This window comes from Micropterus dolomieu, linkage group LG05 (genome assembly GCF_021292245.1).
Source record: "Micropterus dolomieu isolate WLL.071019.BEF.003 ecotype Adirondacks linkage group LG05, ASM2129224v1, whole genome shotgun sequence".
Lineage (NCBI taxonomy): Eukaryota > Metazoa > Chordata > Actinopteri > Centrarchiformes > Centrarchidae > Micropterus > Micropterus dolomieu.
In genome coordinates, this window is record NC_060154.1 from 4869702 (window position 1) to 4886581 (window position 16880).

At 38.3% G+C, this 16880-nt stretch overlaps 2 protein-coding genes across 4 annotated transcripts; both read left to right on the forward strand.

The window, feature by feature from the left end:
* The first annotated feature begins 1144 nt into the window (after positions 1-1144).
* LOC123971611 (Hermansky-Pudlak syndrome 3 protein-like) lies at positions 1145-4537 on the forward strand. The gene is made up of 3 exons (XM_046050532.1): positions 1145-1381; positions 2205-2292; positions 3539-4537. The coding sequence occupies exons 1-3, from the start codon at positions 1223-1225 to the stop codon at positions 3664-3666; spliced, it is 375 nt and encodes a 124-aa protein (XP_045906488.1). The 5' UTR covers positions 1145-1222; the 3' UTR covers positions 3667-4537.
* Positions 4538-5806: 1269 nt separating this feature from the next.
* LOC123971612 (G2/M phase-specific E3 ubiquitin-protein ligase-like) lies at positions 5807-16122 on the forward strand. 3 transcript variants are annotated; one of them, XM_046050534.1, is made up of 16 exons: positions 5807-6208; positions 7273-7446; positions 7678-7728; positions 8727-8845; positions 9428-9602; positions 9861-9986; positions 10470-10513; positions 10607-10627; positions 10691-10706; positions 10873-11087; positions 12025-12205; positions 12572-12655; positions 13139-13284; positions 13489-13730; positions 13865-13974; positions 15284-16122. In XM_046050534.1, exons 1-16 carry the CDS (start codon positions 6074-6076, stop codon positions 15482-15484), a joined length of 2040 nt encoding a protein of 679 aa, XP_045906490.1. In that variant the 5' UTR covers positions 5807-6073; the 3' UTR covers positions 15485-16122. The 3 variants fall into 3 exon arrangements, with proteins under 3 accessions (XP_045906490.1, XP_045906489.1, XP_045906492.1); XM_046050533.1 differs by having other exon boundaries at positions 10607-10706; XM_046050536.1 differs by lacking the exon at positions 12572-12655 and having other exon boundaries at positions 10607-10706.
* Positions 16123-16880: the final 758 nt, after the last annotated feature.

The window sequence follows — 16880 nt, forward strand, 5'->3', positions numbered from 1 at the left end:
CTTATTTCATCCACTTGGGGGAGCTCAGGTTACATGAGGAAAGCTTGGATTAAATCAAAGATCGTCTCTCCTTAGGAACCGGGGAATTTGTTGATTCATCCTTAAATTCAAGCTGGCGATTAAGAGTATCGTAAAACATTTCTTTGTCATCATTTCTAAAGGGATTTTGTAAGAAAGTATTATGAACAAGCATTGATTACATTAGATGAAGGAGTGTCTTGCTGAAAATAAAAACATTGCACAAGTAACTTCTTTTCAGCACTAATAACAACAGATAGCAACAACAGTTAACATAACTACTCAAATAGAGGCAAACGTATTCAGGTAACTAAAGATTTAATTAAATGCTTTGAGTCTTTGGAGACTGCAGTCCTTTGTCATCCAAAGTTCAGTGTCTGGAACATGTCACACTTGGGTGAGACAGGGTTTTCCTTTTTGATGTGGTAATAAAACAAAGAATAAGGTCAGTTGCCACGGAAACGTGTGTGGGGGGCCAGTTTTGATAGGCTGTTCAGGGAGATGCCAATGGCTGGCTCGTGTCCCTTTGTCAGTTTAACAGTCAGGCCCCGCGTTATCAGCTTCGGAATCAAAAAGGTGCCAGTTTTATGGTCGGGAAAGCACTTAGAGAAAGCAACTTTGACCCCTCCCCATCTTCCCTGGGGAGGAGAAAGGAATTTAGGGTAGCTCCAAATTTATTCAATGTAAAATGCACAAATCCACACCGTTGTTCACTACACTGGGATTTGGGAATGTGACATTCAGGGACATAAAGCTGTTTTGAAATTACTGAAAAATTTTAATAAAAATAGAAATCAAACATGGAAAGATATTGTGGGGCTACTTGAACATAGCGCTTTAGTATCTTTAAAAAAGGATGTAAAAGGTTAGCGAACTGACGTAGTTACACTTACACTGCACTAGATGTTCAGAGTTTACTAACATTAGCTAACGTTCGGCACCATAAGCTAGTCATTCAAGAGTAGCTGCGGCTGTGACAGCAAAAGCCCAGAATTTATTGAATTGAGCACAGATGTGCCTATTTTCTCATTAATTAAACTTTGACAAAAATGGTGTTATTTCATCTCTCATTATTTCCCTTTCATTCTCATTTTTGTACTGTGATTTTTAATGTTAATAATTCCTTTAAAATATATAATAATATTCCTGTCTCCAGTCTCTCCTGTGTGGTCCGTCCCTGTCTGTGGGCTCCATCCTGCCTCTGATGGAGCGTCTTTCTGAGGAAACCTTATGGGGCTTCAGCCTGCACCTCCTCTGTGCCACCAGAAGCGGGCAGTACGACAGCAGCATTGAAAAGCTGCTGGACCGATGTCCTCAGGCCATCATAGCCTACGCCAATCATCAGTTACAAGACAAAAATATGGTCTGTGCTGAGCAGTAGCAGAAGGGTGTAGGCTTCTTACTGTGCCCTCACTCTGTAGCATGTCCAGTGCTTGAAGTGCGCACACACACTCACACAGACTTACCCATACTATTTATATCACCACAATAACATTAAGAGAGCTAGAACAAGAGGAACGTGTTGCTCTCAGAAGGATGCGTCTACAAGGAGCACATATTGGCACAATCTACATTTGTCCACAGCAGATGCACTATCCACGACCTGGAGGAGTTACAAGTATAAATTAGTATAATATTATAACATTAAATAAAACCTTAAATGTTATTATAATATACTTTACAATTAATTTGAACCATTTTAATACAGGCCTATATTTAAGTGTGTGTGTGTGTGTGTGAAGGAATAACAAATTTAAATACAATTTTAACAAATAAAAATTCCAGTTACAGCACTTTAGTTTTTGTAGGTTGTTTTCATTCTATAAACTGAATAGTTAGTCTGGTCCAACTCGTTCTAACTCATCAAGAATGATAATCACTCATGCAGAACAATGAGAGCAACTTTTTGTTTTTTTGTAGGGCGTAAACTTGTTTTTTATGTCACACCTTATCCAGGCTGCAATTAGTCTGTTCATGAAGGGTAAACTTTATGAGCAATTTTATGCACACGCTTGAATAAAAAAGCAGCCCTACTCTGTCTCAACCAGCGGAGACAAGAAGGAAAGGAAGAGTAGAGTAGGTACTGCATACTGATGAGTACCGGCCCACTTCAAGCACTGAGCATGTCTGTATTTTTAGAATATTTTTTAAGCTGTCACCCTGTCTGTCTTGTCTAATCTCTGTAGGTATTATGGTGGCAGAAGCTGCTCCCAGAGCTTTGTAATAGGACGAGAGCTGCCGCAGACAACCGCATCCTATTGGCTGCTCTCAAAGGTAGAAGCTTTTCTCAAAACACCGTCGGTCTGTCAGAAGTACCACAGTGCATTTAAGGCCACACGATCACTTGAAATACTTTTTTTAAAGGGCCATCTCACAATCTTACCTGGCCAGAGTGCCAATTTGGCTTCTTTGACTGCAAGCAGTAACAAAGTCAGGAAACTAAATTAGAGCCTATAGCCTATGGAATCTATATCAGCGTAATCATTTTAGGTATGGTGTATTTATATTTGACTACTTTTTAAGCCAACAAAACACATAATAATTACAAGTATTCACTATTTTCGTACTTCACTTGTATTCCTGGCATTACGGAGAGGGTTTGGAACAGCATTTGGACCTTCATGCTAGTAAATTGTATTTACAGGAAATATAATGGATTTGTTCAATACATAAAAAAGTACAAATCTTAGAAATCCATTATATGTAGAAATGCAAAGCAACGGCACAAATGAACAATACTATAAAGGGCAACTCCACCAATTTTACACATCAAATTCTTTTAACAGGTCTGTAAGACTGAGTGAAAAGAGTCAAGTAGCATTGTGGGTAATGTAAGCACCAAGTTTTGACAAGGAAGATATGGGGGGGGGATCTGGGTTCAACTCCCCACTGTGACACGTGCAGCAATGTGTCCCTGAGCAAGAAACTTAGCCCCTAGTTGCTCCAACTAAATGAAATGAAATCTAAATGTAATGACATAGATCATAACAATGTTACCAATGATATTAATAGAACTTGATAGATGATAATAGAAATAGTTTGAAAGTTGGTAATGGTAATATCACATCCTAGACATGTAAGCCATGCAGCAGAGATGCTAACACTCAGTGGTACTAGTTACTAGTTAATATAAAATAAGTAATGATAGTAGGAATAATAACAATAATAAAAAAGTACAAAAAGATAAGAATACATACAATCAGGTATAATATGACATTTTAAAGGAATTACAGCAGTAAACAATATGTGTGAAGCAAAGTGCAAAAAAGTGTTTAATGTCTGAATCAGGAAAGTCATAGCTAGTAAAAAGCTAAAGTAAGGCGATGGGCTAGTGTGGAAATGCATAGGGAACCTTTGGACATCTGACCGCAGTATTTGTAAAATTCTGAGTTTAGAGTAACTGGACTGACCCTCTCTCACACCAAGGGCTGACATTTTGTATTAAGAATAGAATAAAAGTAGAAACTGTTGACACTTGAATGCCTGTGTTTATTGTGTTTTCTTGTTTCCATGTCAATAGAGACGCTGATTGTGGTTGCAACAGAGACGAGCCCTGCAGAGTTCTTGGAACTGATACCTGACGATGGTACCGCCGCATATTTCCTGCCTCACCTGTTGACATGTACCCAGAGACACATGTTGGCCTGACACACACACACACGCAGTGTATACTTAAATAGACAAAGACAAATGTGTTAGTCCTTCTTAAGTGAATGTCGGTTTCCCATTTATCAGTCCAAACTGATTTATACAACAAATGCAGTCTTCTGTTGGCATTTGAACTGTGGCATCGGAGCAGTTGGCAGTTCAGTAATTTGCTCAAAGGACACTCAACAATAGGGTTTGAGGATGATTCAACCTAGCAACATTCAAAACATAATCCTGATTCTCAAATCTCTAAGCTATGACACTTTATTTGTCCTCAGACAATCATGTACAGGTTTAGCATGTTTTATGATGGCACTATACTTGACCCACTTTTGAGTAGTAAGCAATTAAACTGAATATTTAGGCAGTCACTCTGTGGATGTATTCTCTGTTTTTTTAGCTGATAAAGAGTTCAGTACAAGTTCATGTTCCTGGGAGCCACACAGTCTATAGTCTATCCAGCCTATATATCCAATATGCTTCTTTTTTTCCTGAATTTGTAGTGTGTTGTTTGTACCTGGAAATTGCTTTGCATTTCTTTGTTTGCCATTCATAATGTAATGTGCAAACATTTTTAAATATGTTAAAAATAAGTTATATAACCTATGAGTTTGTTTATATATCTTGCTGCCACAGCTACAGAGACAATTTTCTAAATGTGGTCCATACTGAATGTGGTGATTAAAAAAGTTTAGCTACTATGAGAAATTATTTTTATTTATTAAAATTTTTGGTACTAAAACCCAGAAGTCAGTTTACACAGCACTTTAGAGCTGTTGAGTTCAGATCCCGATATCTACCCTCAATATTGTTTGATTCAAAGTATGCAAATGTCTGTAGTTAAAGAAAAGAAATAAACTTCAGAGATTCATGTTCTACTCTACTTCACACAAGTAATTAAAGACATAATTTCACAGCTGCTGAATGTAAAAAGAATCATAATCCGCTTGATTGGCCAAGTATGCATCCACATCAAAGGAATGTGGCAGAGTTTTTTAATTTCTCTCAGTGTGTTTACACAATAATGGACATAAAAGCGAAGAACAAGGACATCAAAGCTGAACAAATGAGGGTAATGAATAGACAGGACTATACACATGCACTGAGGGAAAAAGTTTTATATATAAATATATTTTTATAAACCACCAATGACCAAGATTTTATTGTATCAGCAGTTATTCAACATAAATATCTCAACAAATACCAGTCAGCCTTTCTGTTTCTGTTTAATTCATACTGTCACAGTAAACTGTAATCAGTAAGCCAACTGATACTGACTGCTTTAGCCTTTCTTTCTCACAGGTTTCGTTTTCATATCTTGATTGTTTCATGGTGGCATTCATGTCTTTGACAATGTATTGTCTGGAACTGTACAGTAAGCTGGTACAGAATAGGCATCAAGATTCTTCCTGGTTTGAGTGGATGAAGTTGGTGATAGACAAATGTTTCTTGTGTTTCCGCGTCAGCTGACTGATTACAGATTGTTCAGTGTGTGGTATTTTTCAGTCACTGCAGTTTTACCAGAGGAATGAGATGCATTTTTCAGATTGACCCAGAAAACACATGATTAGATAGTTTATCACTGTTGTGTAGTATCTGCAATGTGGGCTCTTACTGAAGTCAGCAATTTAGCAATTAGTAAGTATTGTCTGTTGTTTTAGGCTGTTTTAGAGGGTATGGAGCCTAAATGTGCCAATATATTCATAAAATAGTTTTTATTATGTTAGAATCAATTACTTAGTAACTGTAAAATTACTTTGTGGACAAATATTGGTACAGTGTTAAGTGATCAATTACAAAATACTCATTGAACAAGTGAATGATGAAACAGGTCACAAAGAATGTGTGATAAAGAGTTGATCAATGACATTAGTTGTGTTTGTCTTTACAATCTTGTTAATTGACCCTCTGTAATCTCCATACCCATCCCACATGAGGCATCTGACACAATCAACAGTTGAGAAACAACAAGCCAAGAAGACACTGCAGAAGCAATCAAAGCTAGTTCACAAACCTCTCAACCAATGAGAACTTCAGAACAGTCAACTGAACCAATCACACCCCGAGAGCTTAACTCTGAGCCAATCAACTTAAGACACTGATAGACCTCAGCTTGAAGTAATGAGAGCTCAGCTGAGTATGAAGACCACCATTACCTCAAGAATACTTGGAGGTTCAACTGTTTTGGAGGGGGGGGGGACTAGAGAGGGAAAAGAAAGCAGTACCAAGCATAAAAACAATAATGACGGACAAAAGTCTGAGATCAAGGCTATAAAAATTACAAAATAAAGGAATTAGCAGAGGAGAGCTAAGGCTAAAGCAAGGACAGGAATCTAGGAAAAAACACAAGCAACAAAGCAGAGTAAGAATTACAGGAGATAAAACGTTTTAAGTTGTATCAGAGAGGATGAAGTTGAGCGAGAGGAAGGTGGCGTTTCTGGCCATCACAGAAAATATTGAGATGGAGCTGTTTTCTTCAGAGGAGACCTGCGTGGTAATATCAACAGAGGAGGAGAAGGAGGAAGAACACTGCTTCGAAAAGGTGTGTCTTCTGCAACTCTGCTGCAAATTAACTACAAGAACTGTGATCCTCAGACTGCTATTTGATGTCTTTGTGTTTAGTAACACCTTTGCCTAATTCATTGAAAGTCCAAATTGCATGTTCTGCAGGTAAACCGCCCAAAATATAAACAATGGATTTCTCTCTGATTTGAGTGAGATTTGATACGTCTATTCCTTTACAAAGAGTAAAGTTCATGTAACTGGTCAACATGAGTGAACTTCAAGTTAGCAGCTAACTGATGTTACATTAGCAAGTTATATTTTGATTAAACCTACTACTGAAAGTCTCATTAACACAAATAAACAGATTTCTTGTAGCAATGCAGATATTTTTAGTTTTACTTGACCAAGTTTGAGAAACCTTGCTACCCTGCTACCACCCTAACACAATAAAAGTAAATACTATTTTGTTTGTTGTGCAGCTTAAAACTGTCTACAATGAGGTCTACGATTTTTTTCAGTGCTTCGAGCACCAAATAGCAAAATTCCACTCACCTCAATTTTTGGGGGTGGCAGCAGAAGTCCTAGCTGTTAATGTATCAAAATTAAAGTAATATACAGCAAAATGACTAGATACCTCTAAAAGGGTGGATCCCAACCTGGGGGTCACAATACAAACATGAAAGGTGATTGAGGATCTAAATAAGGATAAGAAAACAGAAAAAACATTTTTATTATAGCAAGATTATATTATATATACTAATCTTACTTTTTGTCTTCCTCTAAAAATATTCAGATAGAACAAGTGGAAAAACACTCTTTGTTTGAACTGGCCCCACCTGGGAGACACACATAATGGGTGACAGGTTTTGCAAGTAGACCCCTTTGTTTTAAGGGCCAAAAAGGCTGTGTGGGGAAAATTTTTTTTGTTTGATTTGGGTCAACTGGTTGTTTTGAAAGCACAGATTCCTGACATATATACCATGTTTTAGTACAAAAATAAAAAATACATGACAAGGAATGAAACAAGAAACTAAAGTAACCATGGCGATGTACCTTTATGGTTTTGTAGTAATCAAAAACTTTGTTGAAACTTGAACACAGAGACACCTGGAGCATCCTCTGGTCCCTGACTGTGAGGAGGAACCAGAGCTGCAAGTTCCAACCCAACCCAGGCCACCGGCCAAGCCCAAAGCAGAGCCTCCAGCCAAGGAAGAGGCCAAGCACCTCCCCCCTGTCATGTCAACATTCATGGAGGAAACTGAGATAGAAATGGACGTAAGTAAATAAATTAATAGTTGTAGTGTCAAAGCGCGTCCTGCCCACTTACTGTAATACTGTGAAAAAGAAGTGTAAATTTAAGTTGAGTAATGAAACACTCTATGCTGATAAGCAGCTGGTTGGGCTTGTTTAGTGTTTGATATCTTAACATTTTATCAAAACATTTTTAAGATAACACATTTCCAGGTAGCCTATGTTGATATGTTTGATATCCTTCCTACCATGCAGGTGCTTCCTCCCCACAGAGTGTCAGTGTCAGATGATCCTTCCCTGACTCCGGTATGTCGCCTCAGGATTTATTTTGTAACTTTCTAATCAGTGAGTTTCTTCTAGTGATGTTTGAAAATCATTTTATTCTGATTGCTGTAACCACTGAGCCTCCTTGCATATCAGTTTTAGCGTATTGGTCAAAACAGAGCTTTGTCATGCACTAATCCTGAGCACATAGGAAAAGACTGAATCAATCAACACTTATCTCTTTCCCCGTCTTGTATCTGTGTTGAAAGTTTCGGTCTGCTATCAGCCAGTCAGTGTGGCGTGTATTGCATTGTACAGGCTGTTAAGAAAACAACCTAAACCCATCATATAGCTAAGTCTTAACATCACAGGGGCCAACTAAATGGATACAATAATAAAGGGCCAAAGTTGTGTTTAAATATACAAAAAGTACAGATATATTTTCAACTTTTCTGCTCACAAGTGTTAAAAGATGGGCTGCTTTTGCATGTTTTAGTGTTTGATTTATTGTTTAGTGCTCATTTTTCACATGAATGTTTTGTTAAAATTATGTTGTCTGTTGTTTTAATGATTAAATTTTTAACTGATTACTCTGACAAATGCCAGGTACAAGTTCCCGGAGCCAAGGAGGTTGTTTTATTAGAGCATCAGTTTGAACCCAAAGTTATTCATCTTATAATTATTTGAGATACAGACAAGCTCATAGCGTTCAGAGAAGCTGGGACCTACTATACACATTTTTGGGATTAATGGTTATTAATTAATCATCTAATTGTTGTAGTGGTATGTTATATTTTGTTCCATGCTAGAACAGTTATATCCTGCTATATTTGCACCTCATTGTTTTTTTGTTTGAAGTTAAGATTGTTGTGCAATATGAGAAAACGTGTGAGGGCATTGTAAATGTGATTTATCTACCCGTGTCTGTTCATTTACTTCATTTTGTGTGTTGTGTTGGGTGCTTCACCGGCCCTCAAATTGCACTCTGCTTTGTGGATCCATCATGTTGATTCAGTGTGACATTGTACTGTGTGCTGCAGCTGTCCGCAAACAAAGCTAGTCGTCTCAAATGGAAGAGTGTGACTCCGCAGAAGACAGGACTGGTGGTCAAAGATGTGGTCTGTCTTCCCAGAGGACACAGTCTGGCACAGCTGGAGAGGTGGGAGGTGATGGGTTGTTTTGCTTGTTGGAACTAGACTGAAATGATTAGAATGATATGAAATTTCATGTCTATTCATGGTCTCTATTTGATGTTTCTTAATATTTTTTAGTGACCCCTTTGACATTTTCTACAGCACCACCATTAGAAATAATATATTCATAGTCCTTGCTGTCTCTGACCTTTCCTCTCTGTATATAAATGTTCTGCTCTTGTCACATGTTTGTCAACATCTAATGTTCAGAATGCCAGGAAAAGTACTGAGAATTTCAAGCTCCTCAGCTTATGAACCTTCTCCAATTTGGACACTGTGGCCATTTTTTTTAGTGCCACCACTGATCAAAATGTATCCAACAGAGAGATCAATTGCCATTCACATATGCTAAACACATTGTAGCTCAGTTAAGCAGCTTGCGTATCATTTCAAAAGTAATGATTACAGCAACATATTTGCATATTTTCATTTGTTACCAGGGTTTCTAGTGACCGCTGATTACATAATCCAACATTGCTGAAATGTATAGAAATTTTATTATTCAATAAAAAAATTATATCATTATAGTAAACTTTTTGTTTTTCCAGACACATTGTTCCACAAGGTAAAGAATGGGCAGCTCTAGTAGCCATGGGAATGTCTGCTCGGATCACCATTGACTATAGTTGGTCAGCCAATCAGATGGAGAGTCGGCTGGCGGCGCTCTTCAGGAGTCGGTTTGTAAAACGGGCAGGACAACGATTCTCCTTCACATATTTACAGGTGCGTGATGTGTAGTGTATTTCTGTCCCTGTGAGAGATAGTTTGACTTTAGCATATGAATATTTTACTGTTTTTTTCTTTCTTTGGTCTAGAAATAAACCAAACTTGGGCTTTAAATTATTATTAAATTTAGGATAAAGTTTAGCTTGCCACAAAGCAAATCAAATCTGAAAGTGAATCTGGTAGCAAATTACAAGTTTTCCGCCAATTCTTCCGTATTTTGGTATATTTATATCTGATGGTGTGTGTGGTCTACAGTGTGTGCTGGGCTCCAGGGTGCTGTTTGTCCCAGAGACCCCTGCAGAGGGCTGGACTGGAGAGCAGGTGTTCAGGATATCTGGACATGGTGCTTTGTACATCCTCAGCCATCAGGACTACCCACAGGTAATCTACAGCCGCTCGGTTTCTCTTTTAAGCTTAATTTCATTATAGTTTTGTTAGTGGTGGAAGCTTCTTTCTATGCAGTAAACCTTTCAGCAATTACGATTCCTAAAAGTACATTTCTAACATATTGAGTGACCCATTTTCATATTACGTTCTGTTTTGTTCCCATTGAAATCTTCCTCTAAATCTTCATCACAATTTAAAGATGTTAATCAACTCAAAGAATCCGATTGATGCTGCACATGCTATACATTAGCTTCCCTAAGAGTAGAACCATAATTCAAGTTGTGATGCCATCTGCCTTTAATATGTTATGCGAATGTTCGCACGCATATGGATTCATTGCTGTGGTTATATATCATAAAATGAATTGATGCGAGAGTGTTCGGTTCTCCTTTATTGTTAATAATTATTATATATTATTAATTTAACTACATATTTCTGCTATTAGTGCATATAGTTAAAATACTCTTCCCTCAACAGGCAGAATCTGAGAGATCAGCAAGTGAAACACCTGTGGTGAGCAGGTAAGAAAGCATCAGCTGCAAAGAGACATTAAAATTTATAAATGTTGAACCATATAACGGAATTACCTAAATGTGTGTGTTGTCTCTTGTAAGGGAGGAGTTTTGTCTGGAGGCCAGCACAGAGAGCTGCCAGGACAAAGATATTCAGCTGGGTATACAGACCCAATCTTATCCTGGCAGCACCACAGAGGAGGTGAGTTTATTTCACTCACAGCAGACGAGGAAAAAGTATAAACACAATAACTTTGTTTACCAAATCTTCAAAATATTTTAATAGTCCAAGAAATTCTACAGTACATGGCAGCATTTCCTCTGTGGCTCCCTTTTGAACCTGTTAAACTTGGCTCTGTGGTGCGCAGTTCACACTCGACCTGGACTCCATCCTGAGACTGTTCAGACAGAAGAACATGGATCGAGGCGTAGAAACCCACATCCAGGTGAGGAGGAGAGACCTGCTCCACAGCGCTCTGAAGGCAGTGAGGAGGCCGGGCTTCTGTTTCAGGACACCACCCATCTTCTCCTTCAGTGGAGAGGAGACTGACGGCCACGAGGGACCTCTCAGAGAGTTCTTCAGGTTATTAGCTTATGATTTGCCTCATATTTTTCCTGAAGCACACATGCTGTTTTTTTTATTGGTGAATTCAATCACACTTCCTCACTGTCTGTGAAATATAAACAGAGCTGTCAATATTCTGTGGTTTTCTATACTCTTGCCACATTTTAAAAACATGTGTTTGGAAGTTTGGTCTGTAGGCTTTAAGAATGAATGCATTTTTAAAGTAATAAAAACAGAATAATATCTTAGTTTCTAGCTTGAGATCTAATATGAATAAATATGTTTCACACTTACATTTACATAGTTTAAGAGATAAATGCTGTGCAAAATTATCACCTTCACAAAAAGCTAGCCTCTTGGTAACATTTTGTCAAGAACAAATGTTGTATACTATATATTAGGGCTGTAACAAACATCGATTTCATCTATCATCTATAAAAATGCCAGAAAATTTAAAGTTCCCTCCCCATGTCCCAGAGCCCAAGGTGACATATTCAAATGCTGCTGGTGTTCTGACCAACAGTCCAAAACCCAGAATATTGGTTTTTATTATTTATAATGATAGGTATAGCAGGAAATGTTCCCCATTTGTGTTTCATCAATGACAAAATAATGGCAGATCATTTTCTGTTGATTGAATGATTGATCATCATCTAATTGTTTCAGTTGTTTTGGAAAGGATTTAGACATTTATTCTTTATAATAGTACTATACACCAGGGCCCGGATTTATTAAGCTTTTCAGAATTACTTATTGGTACACTGCTCAGAACTGAAGAAGTCCTTTGGAAGAGGGACGAAACATCTTCCAGTATCTTCAACCAAGTCCAGTTGCCCTTGAATTTAACCTTCATTGGATAACTGACTTAAGAGTAAAAAAAGACCAGATCATTACAGTATAATCTTAGAAAATGTGAATCTCTGACAAAAGATATTTTTGATTTCTTCTCACACAGATTGACTTTGCTGGAGCTGCAGCAAAGTTCTGTGTTTGAGGGTCTTCCAGGGCGTCTGTACTTGAGCTTCGACCTCACAGCTCATAAAGACAGGAAGTATTACGAAGCAGGCGTTCTGATTGGCTGGTCTCTGGTTCACGGCGGGCCTGGACCCCGTTGCTTACACCCTGCACTCTACCAGGTGTGTATACCTCACTCATGTAGATACTTAAAAACTTTACCTGAATGATGGTATTGTCTGAGATTCTTGTGGTTGTTACTTTGATTCCAACTTGCATGCCAAGTCCTAATTTCTGTTGCTGCTGTAGTAAACTTAAAACATGTATCCTTCTATCCCAGGAGGATTTGTCCAGAAAAGACACCAGATGGTTATAAAATCAAATGGTTATACACTGGCATGATTTGACAGTAGATCACTGTATATTTTAATGTATGTGTGGTATGATACAAAAAGCCTTGAAGAAAACAAATTGTATATGATGCCTAGCAGCTGTGTTCACATTTTCACATTGGTATTGTCTTCATCATTTGTATTTTATTATCACAGTTGATGTGTGGTCAGAATCCATCTTTGGAGGACTTTAGCTGGAATGACATTGTTGATGCTGAAACACAGAGCCGACTGAAACAGGTAGCACACACACAGAAACTTCATACGTCTGTACTTCAAACTGATGAAAAAAAAAAAATCTAGTTCAGGTAGCTTAATTAATTTAATGCACTCTGCTGTATATCATTGTAGTTTTTTTAGTTAGTCAATATAAAATTATAAACAAAAACCTATAAAATACAACTTTAAATGATCAAATAAAAACATATACAATTCTGTCACCACACACAGTAAATACAACCTCTCACTCCAAGGGACCTTTCGTTGTTCCAATGGCGGATCATGGAGCTCTCTACATGGCTCTGGGTTGCCCCAGGCAAAATAATCACTGTTGTTTGTTGTAAAAGGCATAATTTCTGGTGCGCCAGTGAAGGAATGTAACCACAGACAGCAGATTTAAAAACTCCCGGTATTCTGCGAAATACAGACAGATTTACCCCCCCCCCCCACACACACACACACACACACACACACACAAATAACGCTCCTCTGCTCCTCTTGTAGCTGCAGAGTTGTACTGATGTCAAGCTGCTATCTCCCACGCTGTGTGACTGGGTGTCGAGCTGTGGCATCCCTGGAATCTATTCGGCCCATTCTGATAACACATCAGTTATCTTTATCTGCATTGTTAAACAGTACATCTACCACAGGTAGGTAACGCACACATGCTCACACCCACGCAAGCACGCACGCACAGATTTTGAGTATGTGTTGCCCTCTGATTTTTTTATGTGCAGTTCCCTTATTTCCAATATTCCTATATTTATGTACTGTGAAAAGGTAATCTGTTGATTCGTAATGGCTTCTGCAAGTTCAGCTGCCTTTTTTACACCCAAACACTGTCTGTACTTCAGGGTGGCCAGTATGATCTCCCAGTTCACCGAGGGACTGAACAGCTGTGGTGGATTGTGGGATACAATACAGTCTAACTGGGAGGTGTTTGTGCCAATCATGACGAGCGCACAGCAGCAGCCTCTGACTCTGGAAGAGTTCAAACTGCTTTTTACCATCTGCTACAGCCCTCCAGACAGCCAGCCAAGGGCAGCTGAGGAGGCAACAGCTGGACACTGGGAAACAGCCCTCACCTTGGTCAGCGGTAAGAATGGAGGAATGGATGGAGGATGGGAGTGAAGAATATAAAGAATGCACTGAAAGGAAAAAGTTTAAAGTTACATTAAGATGATGAGAGTGTTTCGGGGTTCCTATGAAAACATTTAACAAAACTTTCAGATGGCCAGGCAGATTTTTCCTTTGAAGACCTCCTCGCCTTCGTCACAGGAGCTGATCATCTGCCTCCTCTTGGGTTCCCCAGATTGATCTCCCTGCATTTTTACTCCCAGGTTGGTATCCTCAGATGAGCATAGATCGAGGTGATATTAAAATGGGGCAGCAGCGGTTGGATATGAGTTTGATGAGAACCCAAACGGTAAAGTCCGGTCTGTAAAAGCAAAACAATCAGCTCTGTAGAGCTGAGGGGAGTTGCAGATGACACACCATTCTTTCCTTTTTCTTTTTAACAGTGAATCATGGCCTAATTATTCCAAGTAGTACAACATAATAGTTTATTTGCAGAGCGGATGACAAAAGATATAAAAAATAAAGGCAATAACAAATGTTTCTGAGCTTCTGGTGCAGCCAGGGGATATTCAGATAACAAAACAATTTCAGAACCAATCAGCTGTTGTCTGACTATGATTTGAATGCAGATACATTTAAAAAAGCTAATAGCTTGTCAGATGATAGCCAATGGGTTCAAAGATGGTATTAAGTTTTTTTCAACGTGAAAACCATGTTTGTCCACAGAGTCTGTATGCTGAAAGCGTGGTTGAATGTATTAAAGCCAAAGAAACTTGATAGAACTATGGAATCCTGCTCTGGGATCTACCATGCAAGTATTTCATCCTCATACGCACCTAATAATAGATCCGTGTGAACCGGAAAATTTTTTTACAAGTTAAGACTAGAATCTACCGTAATGTTCTACCACCCTGCACCTCCCGTCAGCGGGAACACCGGCTAAGTTTCACTTTCCGTGAACAGATCAATCACAGCCTAGAAAGGGCGGAACGTTAAAGGCAGGGCTTTTTTTGCTGTGCCACAGCAAGCTTTCCAAATGTCCAAAATGTTGTACATCAACAGCATTTGTTATAAATATTTACACAAATCATCTTTAGGATGCAGGCAGCGGTCTATTGCAAATGTCTGTGCTACACCAATCCAGTTTAGTCTCATGAGCTTTGTTCCCTTCCGGCCTATTTGAATTATGTTTTTGATACAATGGTTGATAAAAGTTAGCACAAACTAAGACTGTTTATTTTTACAGTCTGTATAGTATGTAGGCCTATAGTAAAATAAAGCAGTTAAAGTAAGTTAAAGGGGTTGGAGTTGAATTTTACTTTGATATCTTTATATACCCTGAAAACTGACAGACTGGAATTTCATAAAAGTGAATTCAAACCACATAAAATATGAATATAATATTCTAGATGCTAAATTTCGTGGTATTTAACATTAAATACTCTTTGGTTATTGAATTACACAATTAGGTATTCAGTTGCTTAGAAGATTCAAATTGTCCAGGTTACTTTCATATGTTTTCTATCTTGAGATAAATCTTCATGTCAAATTTCCGTTTAATTCATTTTCCAGGATGCAAGCATGTCAGGGGTGCGTCTGCCCTATGCCTCCACCTGCGCTCTGGAACTTTTCCTTCCAAGGGGAGTGGCAGGTGCTGCAGACCTGTTGACGCTGCTGAGCAGATCATTGCGCGAAGCCCTCGGCTTTACACATTTCCAGACAGAGGGAGTTAGAGAGGACAGCTGCATAGAAGTGATGACTTGGAATTTATGAAGTGGACACCCTCCAGGATGCTTGGAATTCCTGCTGAAGTTGACTTTGTGGAGCTCAAATGTTTCTGCAGGATATGAACAATGCGACTGAGAAGAAAGCCACCCCACAGTTGTGGGTATAGGGGCTGGTTTGTGAGCAGATTGTTGCATTAGTTGCTAAATCTCTGTGTGATCTGACGAGGGTGTCTAGAACAACCTGACTCTGAGTCAGGTGTATAATAGCAGCTATGAATCATACTTGTGATCATATCAAGGGTTGAGAGTTTTGGCTATTGTAGATCAGATAGGATTGTGCTGACGTACTCTGTTGTCATATGCAACCCACTAAGATTGTCATCCATGTTTTGTTTTAATCTTTTAATAGTTATTCCAATAATGTGTAGGTACAGATTCCGAAGTCATGCACCTCCAGCACATATTTTACATTTTACAGGAGAGCTGGTTTGAATACTTCATGAATTTCACATCTTGCATTGTGTCTCCGCTGATATTTATTTATGATATATTAAGGAAATGTTTTACTCAATTAGTGACTTTCACTTTATTATTGATATTATTTCCTTTAAAATTGGATGTTGAATAAAGTTTCTTTTGAAGGATTTATTAAAACAACAAACACAAAGAAGGATGTTTCAACTAGATGTATCTCTTTATTCATCTTTCAAAAGGGCATAATACAACATAAAGAACCTAACTGCTAATCTTGTGTTATAAATCTCGTGTTAAATCTATGCAAAACCAGGTGGTCTTTAATGCTTTGGCTATGACAGAAATGGTTAAATAGCGTTAATTGAAAATGATTGTGGCTAGAAACAAAATGTAACACTAAATAGTTGTTTTTAAAGTGTAATTTACATCTGAACAATACATCTGAAGATATTTAATCTATGAGACTGAGAAGAAACGTATGGTCAGGTGTAAAAATAAACACTTTTGATAGAATAAAATATGGCACACATCCTACATGCCTAAATTCAAAAATAGCTTATCCTGTTTGTGTCATGTCATGTTTTTATACATGTCTATATATCTCAAACCTAGTAAACACAATACCAGGAGAGGCAAGTTGTGCCAAATGGACAAGAGACTGAAACGGGGGAAACAGCCAAAACGACACAAAACTAAACACAAACATACACACTTAATCCTTAATCCTTAATGTGTGCCTCAAGCCCATGTAATGGAATCATATTTAAAAGTTAACCTGCATACAAAATGTTCTTGGTACTGAAATACTTTGAGGGTACTACTCAATTAATTGGAAAGTGGTGGCTCAGGTTGCCTGTTAATCAGAAGGTCGGCGGTTCAATCCCTGGCTCCTCCAGGCTCCATGTCGAAGTGTCCTTGGGCAAGATACCCAAATTGCCCCGGGTGGCTGTTCCGGCAGTTTCTCTTTG